This window comes from Mandrillus leucophaeus, unplaced genomic scaffold (assembly GCF_000951045.1).
Source record: "Mandrillus leucophaeus isolate KB7577 unplaced genomic scaffold, Mleu.le_1.0 Scaffold723, whole genome shotgun sequence".
In the NCBI taxonomy this organism is placed as follows: Eukaryota; Metazoa; Chordata; class Mammalia; order Primates; family Cercopithecidae; genus Mandrillus; species Mandrillus leucophaeus.
Window position 1 is genome coordinate 501657 of NW_012107842.1, and position 20603 is coordinate 522259.

Below are 20603 nucleotides of genomic sequence, written 5' to 3' on the forward strand. Positions count from 1 at the left end.
AAATATGGCACATATACACCATAGAATAGTATGCAGCCATAAACAAGGATGAGTTCATGTCCTTTGCAGGGACATGGATGAAGCTGGAAACCATCATTCTGAGCAAACTATCACAAGGACAGAAAACCAAACAACAAACACCACATGTTCTCATTCATAGGTGGGAATTGAAAAATGAGAACACTTGGACACAGAGTGGAGAACATCACACAGTGGGGCCTGTAGTGGGGTGGGGGGAGGGGGGAGGGATAGCATTAGGAGATATACCTAATGTAAATGATGAGTTAACGGGTACAGCACACCAACATGGCACATGTATACCTGTGTAACAAACCTGCACGTTGTGCACATGTATCCTAGAACTTAAAGTATAATAAGAAAAAAAAATACATATCAAATTTTGAAGACTTAATACCAAAAAAAAGAAGAAGAAGAAGATAACCTGAAGGTATTTAGTAATCAAGCTCCCAAAGGTCAGGGATAAACAAAGGATCCTAAAGGCAGCAAGAAAAATGAAACAAACAACATACAATGGAGCTCCAATACATCTGGCAGCAGACTTTTCAGTGGAAACCTTACCAGCCAGGAGACAGAAGTATGACATATTTAAAGCATTGAAGGAAAAAATCTTGTATTCTAGAATAGTATATCTGACACACACACACATACACACACACACACACACACACACACACACAAATGCTTCACACATGAAGGAGAAATAATGACTTTCCCAGATAAACAAACCCTGAGGGACTTCATAAACACCAGAACTGTCCTATAAGAAATCCTAAAGGGAGTTCTTCAATCTGAAAAAAAGGACATTAATAAGCAATAAGAAATCACTGAAGGTACAAAATTCACTGGTATTAGTAAGTCCACAAGAAAAACACAGGAAATTATAAGACTGTAATTGTGGTGAGCAAATTACTAATAATTTAAGTAGAAAGACAAAAAGATGAACCAACCAAAACTAATAACTGTAACAACTTTTCAAAACAGAGACAGTATGATAAGATATAAACAAAACAAAACAAGATAAAAAGTGAGAGGATGACGTTAAAGTGCAGTTTTTATTACTTTTCTTTTGCTTTTTTGTTTATGCAATCAGTGTTAAGTTGTGATCAGCTTAAAATAATGGGTTGGCCGGGTGCGGTGGCTCACACCTGTAATCCCAGCACTTTGGGAGGCCAATGTGGGCAGATCACAAGGTCAGGAGATCCAGACCATCCTGGCTAACACAGTGAAACCCCATCTCTACTAAAAATACAGAAAATTAGGCAGATGTGGTGGCAGGCAACTGTGGTCCCAGCTACTCGGAAGGCTGAGGCAGGAGAATGGTGTGAACCCGGGAGGCAGAGCTTGCAGTGAGCCAAGATCACACCACTGCACCCCAGCCTGAGCGACACAGCAAGACTGCTGAATTTTGCCAAACATTTAAAAAAGAACTAATACCAATCCTACTCAAACTATCCTGAAAAATAGAGAAGGGAATATTTCCAAACTCATTCTATCAGGCCAGTATTACCCTAATACTAAAACCAGACAAAGACATGTCAAAAAAATAAAGAAACCCACAGGCCAATGTCACTGAAGAACATTGTTGCAAAAATCCTCAACAAAATACCAGCAAACTAAATTCAGCAATACATTAAAAAGACCATTCATCATGACCAAGTGAAATTTATCCCAGGTATGCACAGATGGTTCAGCACACACAAATCAACCAATGTGATACATCATATCAACAGAATGAAGGAAAAATTCATACAATCATTTCACTTGATACTGAAAATAATTTGACCAAATTCAACATCCCTTCCATGATAAAAACCCTCAAACAACTAGGGATAGAAGGAACATTTACCTCAACACAGTAAAAGCCATATATGAAAGACCCATAGCTATCATCGTACTGAATGGGAAAAAACTGAAAGCTTCTGCTCCAATATCTGGAACATGAGAAGGATGTTCATCTTCATCACTGTTATTCAACATAGTACTGTAAGTCCTAGCTACAGCAATTAGACAAGAGAAAGAAACAAACGATATACAATTTGGAAAGGAATAAGTCAAATTATCCTTGTTTACAGATGATATAATCTTATATTTGGAAAAATCTAAAGGATCCACAAAAAGATTAGAACATAAACAAATTCAGTAAACTTGTAGGATACAAAAAAAGTAGCATTTCTATACACCAACAATGAACGAACGGAAAAAGAAATCAAGAAAGTAATTTCATTTACATCAGATACAAAAAGAAAATACTTAGGAATTAACCCAAAAAGTGAGAGAGCTCTATATAGAAAACTTGAAAACACTGATGAAAGAATGTGAAGAGGACACACACAAAAAAATGGAAAGACATTCCACATTCATGGATTGGAAGGATTAATATTGTTAAAATGTCCATACTCCCAAAAGCAATCTACAGATTCAATGTAACTCCTGTAAAAATACCAATGACCCTCTTCACAGAAATAGAAAAAAAAATCCTAAAATTTATTTGGAATTACAAAAGACCCAGAATAGCCACAGCTATCCTGAGCAGAAAGAACAAAACTGGAGGAATCGCATTACCTGACTTCAAATTATAATACAGAGCTATAGTAACTCAAACAGCAAACAGCATGGCACTGGCATAAAAACAGACACATAGACCAATGGAACAGAATAGAGAACACAAAAACAAATTCATACGTCTACAGGGAGCTCATTTTCTACAAAGGTGTCAGGAACATGCATTTGGGAAAGAAAGGACAGTCTCTTCAATAAATGTTGCTGGGAAAACTGGACCAGCAGATGCAGAAGAATGAAACTAGACCCCTATCTCTTGTTATATACAAAAATCAAATCAAAATGCATTAAAGACTTAAGCCTAAAACCTCAAACTATTAAACTACTAAAAGAAAACACTGGGGAAACTCTCTAGGGACATCAGACTGAACAAACATTTCTTGAGTACTACCCCACAAGCATAGGCAACCAAAGTAAAAATGGATAAGTGGGATTACATAAAGTTAAAAAGCTTCTTTACAGAAAACTCTATGGGGAAAAAATCTAATAATTTGATTTTAAAATGGGCAAAAGGTCTGAAAGGGCAAAATCTTCAGATGGGGTTTTGCATTCTGGCTCTGCCATTTTGTATCTGTATAACCTTGAGAGGGAGTCAAAATCTTCAGTGGCTACAAGGGCCAGGCATCATCTTACATGACAGAAGTAGGCTAGAAGTCTAATGTATTTTTTAAAAAACAAGCTACCTTTTAAGTCCCTTTAGTTTTCTCCTTTGAAGAAAGAAATGAGTTTAAGAATTTCACTTTTCTCCTAACTTTACATTCATTAAAAAGGAAACCACACAGCAGCAATTGACACATGATCTTATGGTGATGGGAAGACAACTGAGAGAACTAGGGACTGTGGCAAACTGAAAAATACATACCTATTTTTGATGAGAAGGTGGAAAGCTGGATTTTTTAGACCAAATCACTCAATTTTCAAATGTTGTAAACTAACTTATGGTTTTTTAAAAAATTGTGGAAGGATACTGTGGAAGCCATCACAACCAAGGAAAGCCCTTCTACAAGCTAACTATGGCCTGCAGTTTCAACATTTAGTCACTGCTTATTAACAAATCTGGACAGGATGCCAATCACTCTTAATATCATCAGTCCCATCTCTTTGCAGTTCCTGCCCTACAGGCTGCATTTTCCAGCCACAGGCACCTCCTTATAGTTTCTCATTCCCACACACCACCTACTTCCCCCACCTTTGTGCTGTACCCATCTTCTTAGAGATGAGGCCCTCCACCTCTCAGGAGAGGCTATTATTGGCTAGACAGCCTACAAAACAGGAGAAAATATTCACAAACTCTGCATCTAACAAAGGTCTAATATCCAGAATCTACAAGGAACTTAAATACATCAACAAGCAAAAAACAAATAATCCAATTAAAAAATGGACAAAGGACATGAACAGACAATTCCCAAAAGAAGACATACAAGCAGCCAACAAAATACATATATATATATAAAGTCAACATCACCAATCATCAGAGAAGTTAAAATCAAAACCATAATGAGATACCATCTCATACCCTTCAGAATGCCTATTATTTTTAAAATGTCAAAAATAATAGATGCTGGTGAGACTGTGGAGAAAAGGACATGTTTATATGCTGTTAGTGGAAATGTAAATTAGTTTAGTCACTTTGGAAAGCATTTTGGAGATTTCTCAAAGAACTTAAAACAGAACTACAGCAGCAATCTTGCTACTACTCAAAGGAAAAGAATTCATTCTATCGAAAGGACACATACACTAATATGTTCATCACAGTGCCATTCACAATAGCAAAGACATGGAATCAACCTAGGTGCCCATCAATGGTGAACAGGATAAAGAAAATGTGGTACATATACACCATGGGATACTATGCAGCCATAGAAAAGAACAAAATCATGTCCTTGGCAGCACCATGAATACAGCTGGGGGCCATGATCCTAAGCGAATTAACACAAGAACAGAAAACCAAATATTGCATGTTCTTACTTATAAGTGGGAAATAAACATTGAATACACATAGACATAAAGGTGAGAGCAATAGACACTGGGGGCTACTAGAAGGAGGAGGGAGAGAGTGGGGCATGGGCTAAAAAACTACCTATTGGATAGTATGCTCACCACTTGGGTGATGGGACCATCCATATTCCAAAGTCATTCATATCTCCATATCCCTCAGCATCATGCAGTATACCAATGTAACAACTCTGCGCATGTACCCCCTGAATCTAAAATAAATAGTAATAATAAATAAATAAATAAATACATACATACATACACACATACATACTTCTGGCTGTCTCCAGATGAACTGATAATGCTTCAAATGGTGAACTACCAATTCACTCCTACCAAAGTATTATTATTATTTGTAATCAAGTCAATCGATAAGAAGGGGAAAAGGAGAGCTAAAATGTCCTTTAGAAAAAAAACTGATGGCATGCATATGCTCTAAAAAAATGTAATTGTTATAGTTTTATAAATTATGAAATTTGGATTTCCAAGGAACACTATGCATGGATGGGTAGACTTCCTTTGCACATAGCCTGCACTTAATAAGTGACTGTCGTCCTGAAATAATATGGCCTTGTATAAACATCACACTTTGTCATGATACGCTCTCTCTCACACTGTGAAATCATCAAGGAAGCTATTGCGTCAGCATCTCCTCATCTAAAACCACTCCCTTTCATCACCCTCAACTAACAAAGTTTTCAGCGCACTAGCTCTTGGTCTGTCCCCCAAACATACCAAACTGGCTCCTTCCACAGGGCCTTTAACTTATTGTCTCAGCTATCTGGGACACTCATTTTTCTGATTTTTTCATAGCTGCCTCTTCTTTAGATTCAGCACAAATGTCCTATCTTCATAAAGCCCTCTCCAGCTTCTCTTCTCTACTGACCTATCTCTCATCCCTCTGTTTTATTTTCTTCCATGACATTTATCATTAGGTTTAATTTTGTCCGTATTTATCATCTGACTCACCCCACTAGAATAAAAGTTCCCTGAGGACAGGCCCCTTTCACACCTTCACCGCTGAAGAATCCACCAATGTTCCTAGCCCACAGATAAGTGCCCAAAGCAGATTCGTATTTGATGAATAATGAATGAACTATAATTTGACAGGGAAGTAAACTGAGGTCCAGGGAGGACCTGTCTGATCTCATGGGTATTCATTGGCAAAGCAGAGCCTTGAGTCCAGGTCTTCTGACTCCTGGCCCAGCGTCACTGTCATTGCACCACCCTCATCAGTGCTCTGACAGCCTGAGGTGCCTTTCACCCAGAAATCAGCAAGTTAGGAGTTAAATCTATCTTTCATCAGCGACAAGATTCTGCCCATATTTCTCACCATAGAACTAAATGAATGAATGCATGTTAGCCAGAAGAGCAAGTGTTTCACAACTCATTCCAAAGGATGTCAAAGAAGACAGTTTTTTAAATTCTCTAGGAGAATTCCATTGAACTTAAATGATTTTATGCATAAATATTAATGAAATTGTGACTTTTATACTTAAAAAAGTAAAGGTTAATGGCTACATTCGCTGTTTTTTCATTTCTCAAACACTAGGCAATCCAAAATCTAATATGCACATATACAAGCATGAGCAATTTGCCCAAAGCATTATATTCTATTGCTATGATACTTCTTGTCTTCAATTAAGGTCAAAAGTCATCTGAACAGCTTCATTTCTTCTGACAAAGATTTAAATTTTACTTAATTAGTGTGTTCCTGAAAACACCCTCATTTTCTTGACATAAGATCCTTCCATTCATTTTCATTTGTGCCTGAAAATTACTACTTCCCAATGCATACCACAGCCTAACTGTCCATTCTCAAGTATACACCCTTTAAACTTTCCCTTGAAGCTGTGTCTGCGCTCCACTAGTCATAAAGATAAAAATGATGGAATCTCAGAATCCAGATGTCTTGTCTCCTAGCATTTGGCAGCATCTCTAGATGGTCCACATTTTCAGCTTTTAACCATTTACTGGAAAATACATCCCATTCATTATTACTCTTTTCTACTTTTCTACATTTGTGTTAATTTATTCAACTGAAAACCTGGACAAAGAAAATGCAAGGAATTGGGCCATATGACACACACAGCACAATGATTAAAGAAAAAAGCTATTCACCACCCAACTCCATCTGCCCAGGGCACACTAACTCCCAGTAGCACAAGCCAGAACACTGGGCATCACCCTTGACTCCTCCTTGTCTATCCTCTAACATCCCATATAGAACTACATACAGTCTACTCCAGAATTAACTTCCCTGCCCAGAATTGGCACCACCATTATCTGAAATAGTCCAGGATTCTGTCCTCTTATCTAAGATCTCAATTCCAGAAAACTGCAGCAACCTCCTGTCTTTATGTCTCCAATTCTGCCCCCTCCATGCCATTCTCCACTAAGCAGCCAGTGTGGTCTTCCTAAAGTACCAACCTAATCATGCCACCAAACCTGCACTTACATCCTTTCCATGGCTCCCAGTGCCCTGGGCCTAAAGGCTAAACCATTATGTATTACTTAAAAACCTATTCTCAATCTGGCCTCTTGCCTGCCTCCCCAGGTTTATTTCTTGACACACCTTGCCTCTTCCTTACCTATGCTTTCTCTAATCTCCAACAATAAATTTTTCTTCAGTTCCTTTAATGCACTGCTATCCCTCATCTCTCACCTCTTTGCTCATGCTGCATTCAGAATCCTCTTCCATTCATCTTGGCTGATTTCTACTTATCCTTCTATTTAACATATTAAGCATAACTCTCAGAGGAAAGAATTTCTGACTCCTTTTGGTCAAGGTAGGGTGCCTGGCTCCCCGTATTCCTCCTATCAAGGCACTAATAATACTTGGCAGTGTTTCTTTGACTGTCTCCACTCCTGTATGCTTCACAATTGTAGCCCAGCATCTATGACCACATAGTATTTGATAGGTTTGCGTTGTTATTTCCTGAATGATGCTGAATAGACAGCTTACAGTCTACTCAGATCATAGTCCTAACCCTAAAGACTCTCTAATTACAGACAACCAATATTTGTTTGAAGTGTGGAGACTTGCTTGCATACTTCAAAAGCAGTATGGATAGATTTCTTAGGGCAAGACTCCAATTTGCTCCCTTCCTTCCCAAATGAAAGTAATTTAAAAATTGAAAATATCTACTTTGTAATAATAAAAGTCTATGTTGTATCTCATTGAGGAAAGAATTACCCAAGGAGAAAGTTCTTCTTGGCTTCTTGAGTTGGTTTCAACAAACCATGTAACATACTTCTGGAATTTTCTCCCCTTTCCTCCTACCCTCCATTCTGATATTCTTCAATCAATTTTATAAAAGTGCAAAATAATTTAAATATAAGCTTAAGTCATCTATAATTAAGAAGTTAAACATACTTTTTTAGAAATTACAGAATACATTCCATTTGGCAATTCATTGTTTTAGATTATCTATAACAATCTCTTGATGTGAAAAGCTAATTACTATTTCAAATGGTGGGAAGGTCCCAACATCTACCTTCTTCCCTTATTAAGAATTTTAAGAAGAATTAGGAAATATCTAAAGAAGCCACAAGGACAGGAAGGAAAATGACATTTACTGAGAGCCTTGATATAAGAGATGTATGAGGAACTGCTCTGGTTTAATCCTCCCAATAACTTTATGATATGGTAATCAACCGATACCTTCACTTCACCTACGAGAACCCTGAGTCTGAGGTAAATTAAAGGTAACTGCAAAAGCTCAAACATCTAGTAATTGATCGATCCAGGAAATGAACCCAAGTCTACCTGGCATCACAGTAGAAAGTTCTTTCCACCACCAAAGTTCTTCAGAAAACTGAAGAGTATCTTTTGAAATACAAAATTTTTCTTTAAAAAAAAAAGGAGACACCTTCTTAGGAAGCCAAAAATGTCGTCTTCATCTCCTCAGAAAAGGATTCCACAGGAAGCCCTAGCTTTCAGCTTCCCATCTAATTATGCTTCAACTTAATTTTATCTATAATTTAGAAATAAAATTACAAAAACAGAAGATTTACCATTATATCTTACAGAGTTACATATACTGGCAGAGTGTTCAATTAGATTTAATCTGCATTAATTAAGCTTTCCATTTTAACAAAGCTCTATATTAACACATTTGAATCCAAAGAAATAAACATTAAATCTGCAATGTCATTAAGATAGTTCAGCAAGACAGATTCATCTTTGTTGCTCTGCTAATGCACTCTATTGCTACTGTAAAAAAATAATTTTATCACATTAGAAATATACATTGGAATTAATAACAGAGTACCCATTCCATTACATTACATTAAAGAGCCTATTTCAATTACTACCTCCAGGTACATTTTTAATATTCTTTATATTTCAGTTTTCCGTTTCATTTTATCTACCCACTTATGATATCCATGGGAACTCAATTGGCTCAGTTACCTAGGGAGTTTCCAGATGCTGCTTTGCCAAGAAGTTCACTCCGTGTTTAAAGAAACACAATCTCCCAAGAGTTTTAACTCTGGCTACTAGGTTCCCACTAGGTGAGAGAGATGCCTGCCTTTGGCCAGAAGGGAACTCAGCCACTGAATGAAGTCTTCTAATTCAATAATGGCCGTGCCTGAGAGTAGCCAGAAGCCTAGCAGAAATTGGAAACAGTGATTTCCAAAATGGTAAATGAAGTTTCTCTGGTTGACAGCTTTGGAAAAGGCAGGGGCATGATTACTTCCTGTGGTGCTCATGATGGCTAGGGAAGGTGATCAGATCCAGAATGCTGTTCCCCCATTGTGCTTCATCAGTAAAGATGGAACATTTTGACTGGAATGTTGAACATTACCAGAAGGTTTGGGTGATAGTCATTATTTTCCTTTAATCATTGAACTTGGGGTGGTGGGTGGGATGACTATTTTCTCATCTGGTCATTCCTCAGCACCCTGTCTCCCCTCAGCATCAAATTTCCATCTCAGTAACATCGTCATTATCAGCAGCATCATCATTATGGCTTTTTTTTTTTTTTTTTTGGAGTTTCTTTTGTATGCCAAGCACTATGCTAGGTATTTTACAAATAGTAATCCTCAGAAAAATCACCAGGTATTATCAATTCAGCCTCCAGATACCAAAACCTTTGCCCCTTCACTATCCTACGCAACCTCCCACGTGTAGCACACCCAGGGTAATACTTATGTCTGGTACAATGTATTCCATGTGAACCTTCTGAGCAGCTCTAACTGAAGATGAAGAAGACAAATCCTTTTTTCATTTAAAATGTATTTATTGAGTGCATACTATGTGCTTGAGATTATTACTTGGAGAAACCCCTATGTGCGGCAGTCCGTTACCTATGCTGCTTCCATGTATTTGGGCACAGACTCAATAGGAAACACCCCAACCAATCAAGTCAGAGACTGCCTAGTGTTTCCAATACCCATGTTCTCTCATCCTTGGCACAATGCTAGGCTGAACTTCCCAGTACTGGTCAATGAAATGGGATACAGATTATACATGACATTTTCAGTCTGACCCTTACACCTATCCAAAGAAACTATGAAAAAATAATAATTACAATACCTACAATGCTTACATAATTACAATAGAAGCCATTAACCTACCTTTCTCAGAGTGTCATGGATTGAGCAATCAGTTAATCCATGCACAGAGAAGTTAAATAACATAACTCAAAGGTGCTATATATAAAGTCATATGTCTGTATATATCTACACATTTTCAGAAACTACCCATTATTTTAAAATGTACTCCCCAAAATCAAAAATATTGAGCATGTGAAAGATCACCAGGAAAAAAAAATTCTGCAAACTCAAAAATCTACAAATCTGACAGCACATATTTCATGCCCTCAATTAACAATAAAGCCAGAAATTACCCATTAAGTATTTTTAATTTAATCACTTTGGAATATTTAAACACTCCTTTAACCAGGGTTAAAGAGGAAGTCAAACTGAAATTAAGAACTATAGAAAAGTACAGAAAATAAAAACACTAAATAGCAATATCAGTGGGCTGTATTCAAAGTAATATTCACAAAAAAACATAAAACCATCAGTGATTTTACCAGTAAACAGAAAATACTGAAGACAAATGAACTAAACATTGAAGAAGCTAGTAAAAATACCAACAAGATGATCCAAAATAAGGTAAAAAGTAGGAACCAGTGAATTTGAAATGAAAACAGTTGACTTGATCAATAAAACTAAGAACTGTTTCATTTAAAAGATCAATAAATTACACAATCCCATAATGAGCCTGACCAAGTAAAGAAGAAGAAAACACACATATCGCACATTAGAAATAAAAGGAGATAAAAATCACAAATATAAAAATTTTATTAAGTAAAAGAGATTATAATGTCCAACTATTTGCCAAAAAAAATCCCAATCTCAATGAAATACAAGATTTCCTTAAAAACATAAATTGATCCCAAGAAAAGCTCAAAGTAATTAGATAGAAACCATACCATAAATGAAATTGAAAATGAACATTTCAATAATAAAAGATTTTCCAGCTTCCCCAAAACCAAATTATCAGCCTAAATACTTTTTGTACTTTTCAGCCCAAATATTTTCTACACAAAATATTTTCTGTCCTTTTCTAATTATATTTACATGTCATTATTTACATCTAATTACATTTGCATCTATTTTCAGGCTCATTCTATCAGAAACACTTGTAGAAAAGATACAGTGTATATTTTTTAACTAGCCTGGAGCATAAAAAAATCCAAAAAGCCTTGAATTAACTCAAATACACAGAAAAATCTATGGCATCTCACTTATTAATGAATTAAAACATTTAAATGTTTGTAAGTTTAAAGTATTTAAAACATTGCCTATAATTCTTCAGTGCTTAAACTAATGTAGTTACTACTGCTTTTATTAATATTGCTATTGCTATCATTATTTAATGATACAAAAAATCCTAACTAAAGTGTTAATGTGAGTTTATTCAAGGATTTCAGAAATAGCTCAACATCATGGATTCTATTAATGTAATTACTTATGTTAATAGATAAAAGGAGACAGACACAAAAGTCTCTCAAAATGCACACTGAAAAGATATTCAATAAAATATAACAGCTATTCTTTTTAAATCTTTCAGTAAAATAGGAATAAAATTAGATTTCCTTTACATGACAACTAGATAAAGACAGATAGAAATAGAGATAGATATTAGAAAGTACTACTAGACAGTTTATTAAACAGAGGACCTTATTAAAGTTGGAAAGAAAAAAAGGATTATCTGTTGCCCTCTCCCTGACTTTAATGAACACCTTTGATTTGTTCATATATTATTTACCACGATTATGGACACTCTAGTCCATATCATAAAACAAGAAAAAGAAATCGCTAATATAAATATTGAAATTTAAGAAAGGAAAACTTTTCAATATTTTCAAATTACAAAATTATATACCTAACAAGTCAAAGGGGATCATCTACAAAAAATTAATGTTTGGCACATGGTATGCAATCGGCAAATGTTAGCTTAAAAAAGCTATTCGATATAGCTTAAAAATCAGCTAAAACTCAAAAGAAAGATATCAAAACCATATTAAAATATCAAAAGAAAGCAAGCTGCAGACCAATATCTCACTTATGGGTATAGGTACAAAAGTCCTCAACAATATACTATCAAATCGAATTCATAAAATAGAAAAAGGATTATAGAACATAACCAAGGGGAATTTATCCCAGGAATGCAAGTTTGGTATCGCTTCTGAGAATCAGTTAGTATAATACACTACATCAATAGAATAAAAGATAAAAACTATGTTATCATTGCAGTAGATATAGAAATAGCATGTGAAGAAATTCAACACCCTTCATAATAGAAACACTAACCAAACTAGAAATAGAAACTTCTTCAGCATGATAAAGAACACCTACAAATAGAAAAAAAAAAAAAAACCTCCAAACTGGTGAAGAGTATCTGAAAATCCAAAGCTAACATACTTCTAGGTGAAAACTGAAAGCTTTCCCTTTAAAATCAGAAATAATACAAAGATATCTGCTCACCCATATCTATTCAACATTGTACTGGAAGCTCTGGCCAGGGCAATTCAGTACAAAAATGAAATAACAGGCAGCCAGGTAGGACAGGAAGAAATAAAACTATCTCTATTTGGAGATGACATAATCTTATATGGAAAAATTCTAAGGAATTCACTAGAAACTATTAGAACCAATCAATAAGCTTACCAAGGTTGCAGGGTGCAAAGTAATAGGCAAAAATTAATTCCCTTTCTATTTAGCAGCAATGAGCAACCAAAAATTGAAACTAAGAAAATTATTCCATATATAATAGCATAAAAAAACCTAGAAATAAATTAACAAAAGCCACCAAAAACTTAGATTTTGAAAACAAAAAAAAAAAAATTGAAAGAAATGAAAGACGATCTGAGAAAGCAGAAAGACACCCCATGTTCATGAATCAAATTATTTGATATTGTTTTGACGGCAATACTTCCTCACACTGATGACCTACAGATTCAATGCAATCTCTATCAAAATCTCAGCTGACTTATTTGTGGAAACTGACAAGCTGGTCTTAAAATTCATATGAAAATCCAAGGGAACTAGAATAACCAAAACAATCCTGAAAACAACAAACTTGGAAGATTCATATTTCCCAGTTACCAAACTTATTACAAAACTGCAATAATCAAACAGCTCTTCCATATGGACAGACATCTAGATCAATGAAATAGAAGTAATGATGGTAGTGGCAGGCTGTCTGAAGCAGCCACTACCATCACTCCAGCTGCAACAGTGAGGCATGGCCAGGCCTGCATCTGTGGAGCAACTGGGAGCTGTGAAAAAGCAGGAGCGCCGCCCCTTCCAAGTTGGGGTAGAAGTTCCCCAGGCACACTGCAGTTGCCCACTTGCAGCTGCAGACCCAGGCCTCCTGCTCCGTAGAGCAGGCAGGAGCAGTGTCCAAGTCAGGGCTGCAGATCTAGACCTCCCACTCCACAGAGCAGGCAGGCATCCTATGCCCCTGGGCTCAGATGCAGCTGCCCAAACTGGCTGCAGACCCAGGCCTCCTGTTTCACCAAGGCAGGAGCCCCAACCCTTCCCCTCACAGCTGCAGCTGCGGGCCCAGGCATCCCTGCACTCTTGGGGACCTGGGAAGGACCCCACTGCACTTGTAGGCTCAGAAATGCCTGCTCCCACGGCCTGGTTTCTCTCTGATACAAGCACCTGCTCCAGTCTTTGAGCAAAGTCAGGGCCGAGTCTCAGCACTGTCACAGCCTAGCCAGGTGTGCACATGCTCAGGGCTGTGCTAACACACCAGCCCTCTGCCACCTTAGCCCTCTCTGGATTTTGGGCACCAATGAGCATAGAAGGAAAGCTGAGGTGGGGCTAAAGTCAGCTCAGCATTGGCCTGCAGGTATCCCTTGGCACCTGCAATCTGGGAACCATAAATGTCAGCAGGAGGCAGACAGATTCCTGGGTGGAAGTGGGTGGGTCCCCGGTGAGGCTTCACCTTCAAGCCAGGGAGGACCAGAAGGCTGCCAGTTCCACAGACCAGAGTGGGAACTTGTAGTGCCTTTTCCAGGCATATCCATGGCCGCCCATGGGCCAACTGGCTTGTACTTCCTCCCCTCTGAGGCCCATAGAAGTCCAAAAGGGGTGTGTGAGTGGTCACTGCACAGTCAGATGTGCTGGCTGCTGCCACGGGGTGGGCAGCTCCAAATACTGGCAGGGTTACCGACTCTCTGTGAGATTGTGGCTTGACCAGGTGTACTGCAAGCAGCTTCCACCAGCGCCGGGGAACACGGTGGCACCTGGAAGCTTGGAGACACAAAGAACTGCAAAGCCCCAAAGAGGGAGTCACAGCCCTGACTCAGGGAGCCCAGGTTCAACCAGAGGTGAGCAAACATCAGGACGACCAGCTGCAGAGAGGAGCTACCCAGTCCAGGGCCTCCTCTCTGCTGAAACTCAAGCAGACATCAGGATAACCAGCTGCAGAGCGGAGCCACCCACTCTAGGGCCTCCTCTCTGCTAAGAGCTGCAGAGACCACAGCGGAACCTGCCTGCAGAGAGGAGCTTCCCACTCCAGGTTCAGGAGCTGAACACTTGTCGGACACCCTGGCTGAGGAAAGGAGCTACCCTTGTGGAAGACTCTTCTATTGCTCAATAGAGCTTCTCTTCATCTTGCTCACTCTCCACTTGTCTGTGTACCTCGTTCTTCCTGGTTGCAGGACAAGAACTTGGGACTCCCTGAATGAGGCTAAAAAAGATGTAACACAAACAGGGCTGAAACAGTCTCCTTGCTTGCCACACTGGGGGCAAAGAGGAGAGAAGAGAAGAGCTGTAGCCCTTTGGGGAGCCCAGACCTGGGCTCCCCGAGCCAGAGCTGTGACTGTCTCTTTGGGGCCTTGCAGTTCCTGGTGTCTCGAAGCTTTCAGGTGCCACCGTGTTCCCCGGTGCTGGTGGAAGCTGCTTGCGGTGCACCTGGTCCAGCAACAATCTCACAGAGAGTCGGTAACCCTGCCAGTACCTGGAGCTGCCCACCCCGTGGCAGCAGCCAGCGTATCTGACTGTGCAGTGGTCAGACCCCATGCTCACTCACACACCCCTTGCTGCTCCATGCCTGACTCCCATCTCCCCTGGAGGCATGGCACCTAGGCCACTACCATAAACTGAGTGCAGTCTGCCAGGCGCAGTTGGTGGAACAAGCCCAGTGGACCCTACCAAAACTCGGACAAAGGCACCACCAGCCACAGGTTTCTGGTCAGAAAAGTGACACCCCAAAGATCCCGTAACAGTAAGAGACCAGAAATAAGCCCTCACATTTATGGTCAATTGATCTTTGACAGGGTGCCAGTACAATTCACTGGAAGAAAAGTAGTCTTCAACAAATGGTGAAGAAACAATTGGGTATTCATATGCAAAAGAAGTTGGACCCCTACCTCACATGATATATAAAAATTAACTCAAAATATATCTAAGAGATAAGTGTGAGAGCTAAGCCTATAAAACTTTTAGAAGAAAATAACTCAAAATATATCTAAGAGATAAATGTAAAAGCTAAACCTATAAAACTTTTAGAATAAAACATAGGAGTAAATCTTCATGACTTTGAATTAGGCAAAAATATGACATCAGAATCATAAAAATAAAATAAAATAAACTGGACATCATCAAATTTTAAAGCCTTTGTGATTAAAGGACACCACCAAGAAAATGAAAAGACCACCCACAGAATGGGGGAAAAACTGTAAATCATACATCTGATAAATGACTGCATCTAAAACACACAGGATTATTACAAATCAATGATAGAAAGACAAAGAATCCAATTAAATGTGAGCAAATTATCTGAATATACATTTCTCCAAAGAAGATTCACAAATGGTCAATAAGCTTATGAAAAGATACTCAACATCATTTGCCATCAAGCAAATGCAACTCAAAACCATAATGAGGTATCACTTCATACCCATTAGAATGTCTATCATCAAAAAGAAAGATAACAAAGAGTGTTGACAAGGATGTGGAAAAACTGAAACCCTCAAACACTGCTTCGGGGAATGTAAAACAGTGTAATCACTTTGGACAAGTCTGGCAGTTCCTCAAACAGTTAAACAGAATTTCCATCTGATCCAGCAATTCCACTCCTAGTCACATACCCAAGGGAATAAAAACATGTCCACACAATAGCTTGTACATTAATGTTCATAGCAGCATTATTCATAATAGCCAAGAGTGGAAACAATTCAAATGTCCACCAGCTGATAAATGGATATCTATAATGTATTATATCCAAACAACATAACATTATTCTGCAATAAAAAGAAGTGAACTACTGACACAAGCTACAATATGAAGGAACCTTGAAAGCATTATTCTGTCAGAGAAGCCAGTCAAAAAGGAATACATAGTGTATATTTCATTTGTATGAAATAACCAAAATAGGCAAATCTACAAAGACAGAAAGTAGATTAGTGGTTGCCTAAGGCTAGGGAGCTTATGAGGAAATTGTGGGTGAGAGCTGAAAGGTATGAGATTTCTTTTGAGGGTAATGAACACTTCTAAAATTGATTGTGGTGATGAATGCACAATTCTATGATTATACTAAAAGCTACTGAATTATAAAAATAAAAAATTATCTAGAAATCTAATAATGTCCATCATATCCCAATTGTTTCAAATACTTATTTAATTTATCTTTATCATTAGTAATACAATCAGAATCACATAAGAGAGAACCACGAAAAGAACCTGGGTGTCTGACTTTTAAGCCAACAATCCATCTACTACATACCTGGATCTTCTGCTATTGAATAAAGAAAAGCCCCCAATCCTTGGTCAACTTACATATCTGGTCAAATGTCCATGCCAAATTTCTACAGGATAATTTGCTCCTCTAGATACTGTTATCCTGGTAAATAATAAAAGTAACCTGAAAATTATGAAAGATTCTCACTTATTGCAGATGGGAACATTTGGTGAGGGGAGGAGGGTTATAATGAATAGTCTAATTTCTAAATATATGCCATTATATGTTCTTCTCTATTTTCTTGCATTCCAGGTCTCCTTAACTAGATCTTCTCTACTAGAGTACAAACTGGGTTTTCTGTATTACCCATAGCCAATGCATTAGAAATCCACAGTCTTTCATACCTTGCCTTGTCAGACTACACACACATGGAATAGGGTACCATAAAGTCCAGAGGAGAGGGGATCTAATATCTTACTTCTTCATATTTATTTTGTGTAGCAGTCAAGATCTGAGGTTGTTCGCACTTGTCTTTCATGGTGCCTGCTTGGCTCTCTTGCAAGTGTATTTTCCTTCCTTTCGTTTCTGCTCTAAAGCTTTTTAATAAACTTTTGCTCCTGCTTTAAAACTTGCCTTGGTCTCTCCTTCTGCCTTATGCCCCTCAGATACATTTTTCTTCTGAAGACACAAGAATTGAGGTTACTGTAGACCCATATGGATTTGCCGCCAGTAACATATTTCGGTGGCATGTAACTTGGATACCCTCCACTGCCAACATACTTTGGTGCCTTGTGACTCAGATAATTTCTACTGCTAATACACTTTGGTGCTGTGTGACTCGGATATGTTCCCTAGTGGTAAGACCTCTATGCCTCACCTTCTTTGGCTAAAGGCATTCGACCCCTGTACATGGTTTTCTTCTCCCCTTTTATTTTATTTATTTATTTATTTATTTATTTATTTATTTATTTATTTATTGAGATGGAGTTTCGCTCTTGTTGCCCAAGCTGGAGTGCAATGGCACAATCCTGGCTCACTGCAACCTCAGCCTCCTAAGTTCAAGCAACTCTCCTGCCTCTGCCTCCCGAGTAGCTGGGATTACAGGCACACACTACCACACCTGGCTAATTTTTGTATTTTTAGTGGAGACGGGGTTTCACCACATTGGTCAGGCTGGTCTTGAACTCCTGACCTCAGGTGATCCGCCCTTCTCAGTCTCCCAAAGTGCTGGGTTTACAGGCATCCAGCATGAGGGACAGAGCAATCTTCTTTTCTAAAAAAAAAAAAAAAAAAAAAAAAAATTCTGAAGTTTTCCTATTACAATGAAAAATGATTAAATGACTCTCCTTTCAATCATCCTCGGGTTCTATTAGAAACCTACTAGGGATATAAAAGAAGACAGCCTCACATGGCAACACAAAAGTTTTTTTTAAAACCTATCCTATTGAAAAAAAAAAATCCAAAAGAGAAACACGGCAAATACAGTTTCAGAACACACTTAGACAAGGAGAATAAATGTATATGTGTTATGGGATGGCCACTCACCATGCACACCATGCGCTATCCTTTTTCATCCTTACAGAAGCCCAGGAAAATAGATTATTACACACATTTTACAGACAAGGAAATTGAGGTTCCAAGACATTGAAAAACTGTTGTCACAAAGCTAGAACTGGAACTCCAGCCTCCATCAGTCTGACTCTGAAAGCTTGCTGTTTCTAATAAAATAGCAACTATTTCACATGCTTCTTATCTGCTTTGGGAAGCTCTCCTCTGCATTCACTGAGAAGTATCTGAAAATCTACCTCCTACTTTGGGCATCTGTATAATCCTCATACCAAAGAGGCATTCACACTCAACCCCACAAGGCCAATGGGGCAAGGTAGGGTTGTGAAGCTGGGACTTGCCTTGACACTCAATCCTTGGAAAATGAGAACATATACCTTTCTCCAGCACACAGAACACCTTTGAATGAACCCATATCTCTCACAGACATGTACATCACCTTGCTTTCTCTGGGCTGACCAAGAACAGCCAGATTGTAATGACAACACCCCCACAGAATGATCAGGGTCCATCAGCACACTTTGAGGCTGAGAGCAAACGACCATTAGACAGAACTGTTGATCCTTACAACTGCTGAAAAGTCTGCATAGAAAGAGCCTCTGTTCCAGCCAAATTGGTCTGTTCGCTGTTCCCACTCCCAAAATTGCATTTCTCTACATTTCTTCACCTCTGTGACTGTGCACATTGTTCCTTCTGTTTGATATAACACCCTTTTTCCCTTAGCTGCTGGAATTCTGCCTGTGCTTCAAGAGCACTCTATGTGGTCTTCCTTAACCACTAACCTAATGCATTTAATTCAGTGAACTTAACACCTTTACGTAATTTTGAAATTAGCTCCATACTTCATTGTAACACCAATCTACTATTTCTTTATTATTGACTTTTTATTCTTTAGCTTTCTATGTGGTTATGCCTTGTTTCCTGCATTGCCAAACTCCCTCATATATCCTTAGAAGATTTTGTTCCTTTGATTTCTCCACAAAACCTTACATGGCACCTAGAACAGAGTAGGTGCTTCATAAATATTTTCAGTGGACTACTACAGAGGAACCCAGTATTAAAAATTAAAATTGTTTAGGTTACCTAATGATTATTAATTTGAATTCAATGATAGAGTGATCTTTCTTCAATTTAAAACCCATTGCCTAGGGGACTTTAGCCCAAGTTTTTAACATGGCATTGAAGCTTTGCAATGACCTGGCTTCTACCTGCCTCTATAATACCACCCCTCATTGCCCAACCCAAACTCTCATCCCTTCCGCATACACGCTTTTATGTTCCAACCACTTACCTACCCACGTGTTGATTCTTAAAAATCATAGCAACCTCTTTCTGAAATGTTATTCTTCCATCCCTTACTCCTTCATATTCGGCATGTAAAATACTCAGATTTTTTTCCTTATACAACAATCATCTTTTCCAAAGCCTTTCCTGGCTACCACAACACTTAGCAGAATGACTACTCTTACCTTTATTTCCTGATTACAACCTTCTAGCACTGCATCTTCAATACTTTATTATATTTATTTGTCTATCTTCCCTACTAGCTTATGTGATTTTTACAATGAAAATCCTACACTACTCACCTTAATATTCCCAGTGTCAAGTATAATCCCCACATAAACACACCGTAAATGTTTATTGAAGGTTGTTAAACATAACTAATTAACTTGCTTGATGACTAAATATGATAGAATGTGATTTTATTCTAAGTCTACCAGAAGACAAGTGAGAAAGATACTCATGATTGGTCCTTAGAGAGCAAACAAGAAAGCCACTTTGACCAAAGTAAATTCTTAATGCAAAGTAAATTCATGAATGTGTTTAACAGAAACGAGGCCTCAGTTAGATGAAAGTTTTCATGGGGCTACAAACTCTAAATTCCAAGACATTTTGTATGACCCATTAACTCTAAGGAGATTTTCAAAAGCAGAAAGAGCTTTCTTACCTGTGCTCCAGTTCTCGAATGGACAGTATTACTCCTGAAGTGGATGGCTTCTGCTGTACAGTGGCCAAAAAGGTGAATTCACTCTTGTTCCGGAACAGCTGAATTAATTTCTCACTCACATGAGGAGCTGCATGGATCTCTCTTTCCATGTCTAGGAATCAAGAGGAAGATCAGGAGAAACAGGAGAGAAGAAGGAGAGGAGAAGAGGAAGGAGAAGGAGAAGGACAGAGAAGAAATACAGGAGAAAGAGGAGAGGGGAGATGAGAAGGAAGGGGAGAAAAGATCCACGGTTAAAAATGTCATGTC

The 20603-nt window shown here is 38.3% G+C and overlaps 1 protein-coding gene across 1 annotated transcript in view; it reads right to left on the bottom strand.

Moving 5' to 3' along the window:
• NELL1 (NEL-like 1 (chicken)) overlaps positions 1 to 20603 on the bottom strand; it is a 603019-nt gene that overhangs the window by 467682 nt on the left and 114734 nt on the right. The window contains exon 4 of the mRNA XM_011965414.1: positions 20298 to 20448. Within this exon, the coding sequence (XP_011820804.1) occupies positions 20298 to 20448 (151 nt within the window). The remainder of the gene's footprint in view (positions 1 to 20297; positions 20449 to 20603) is intronic.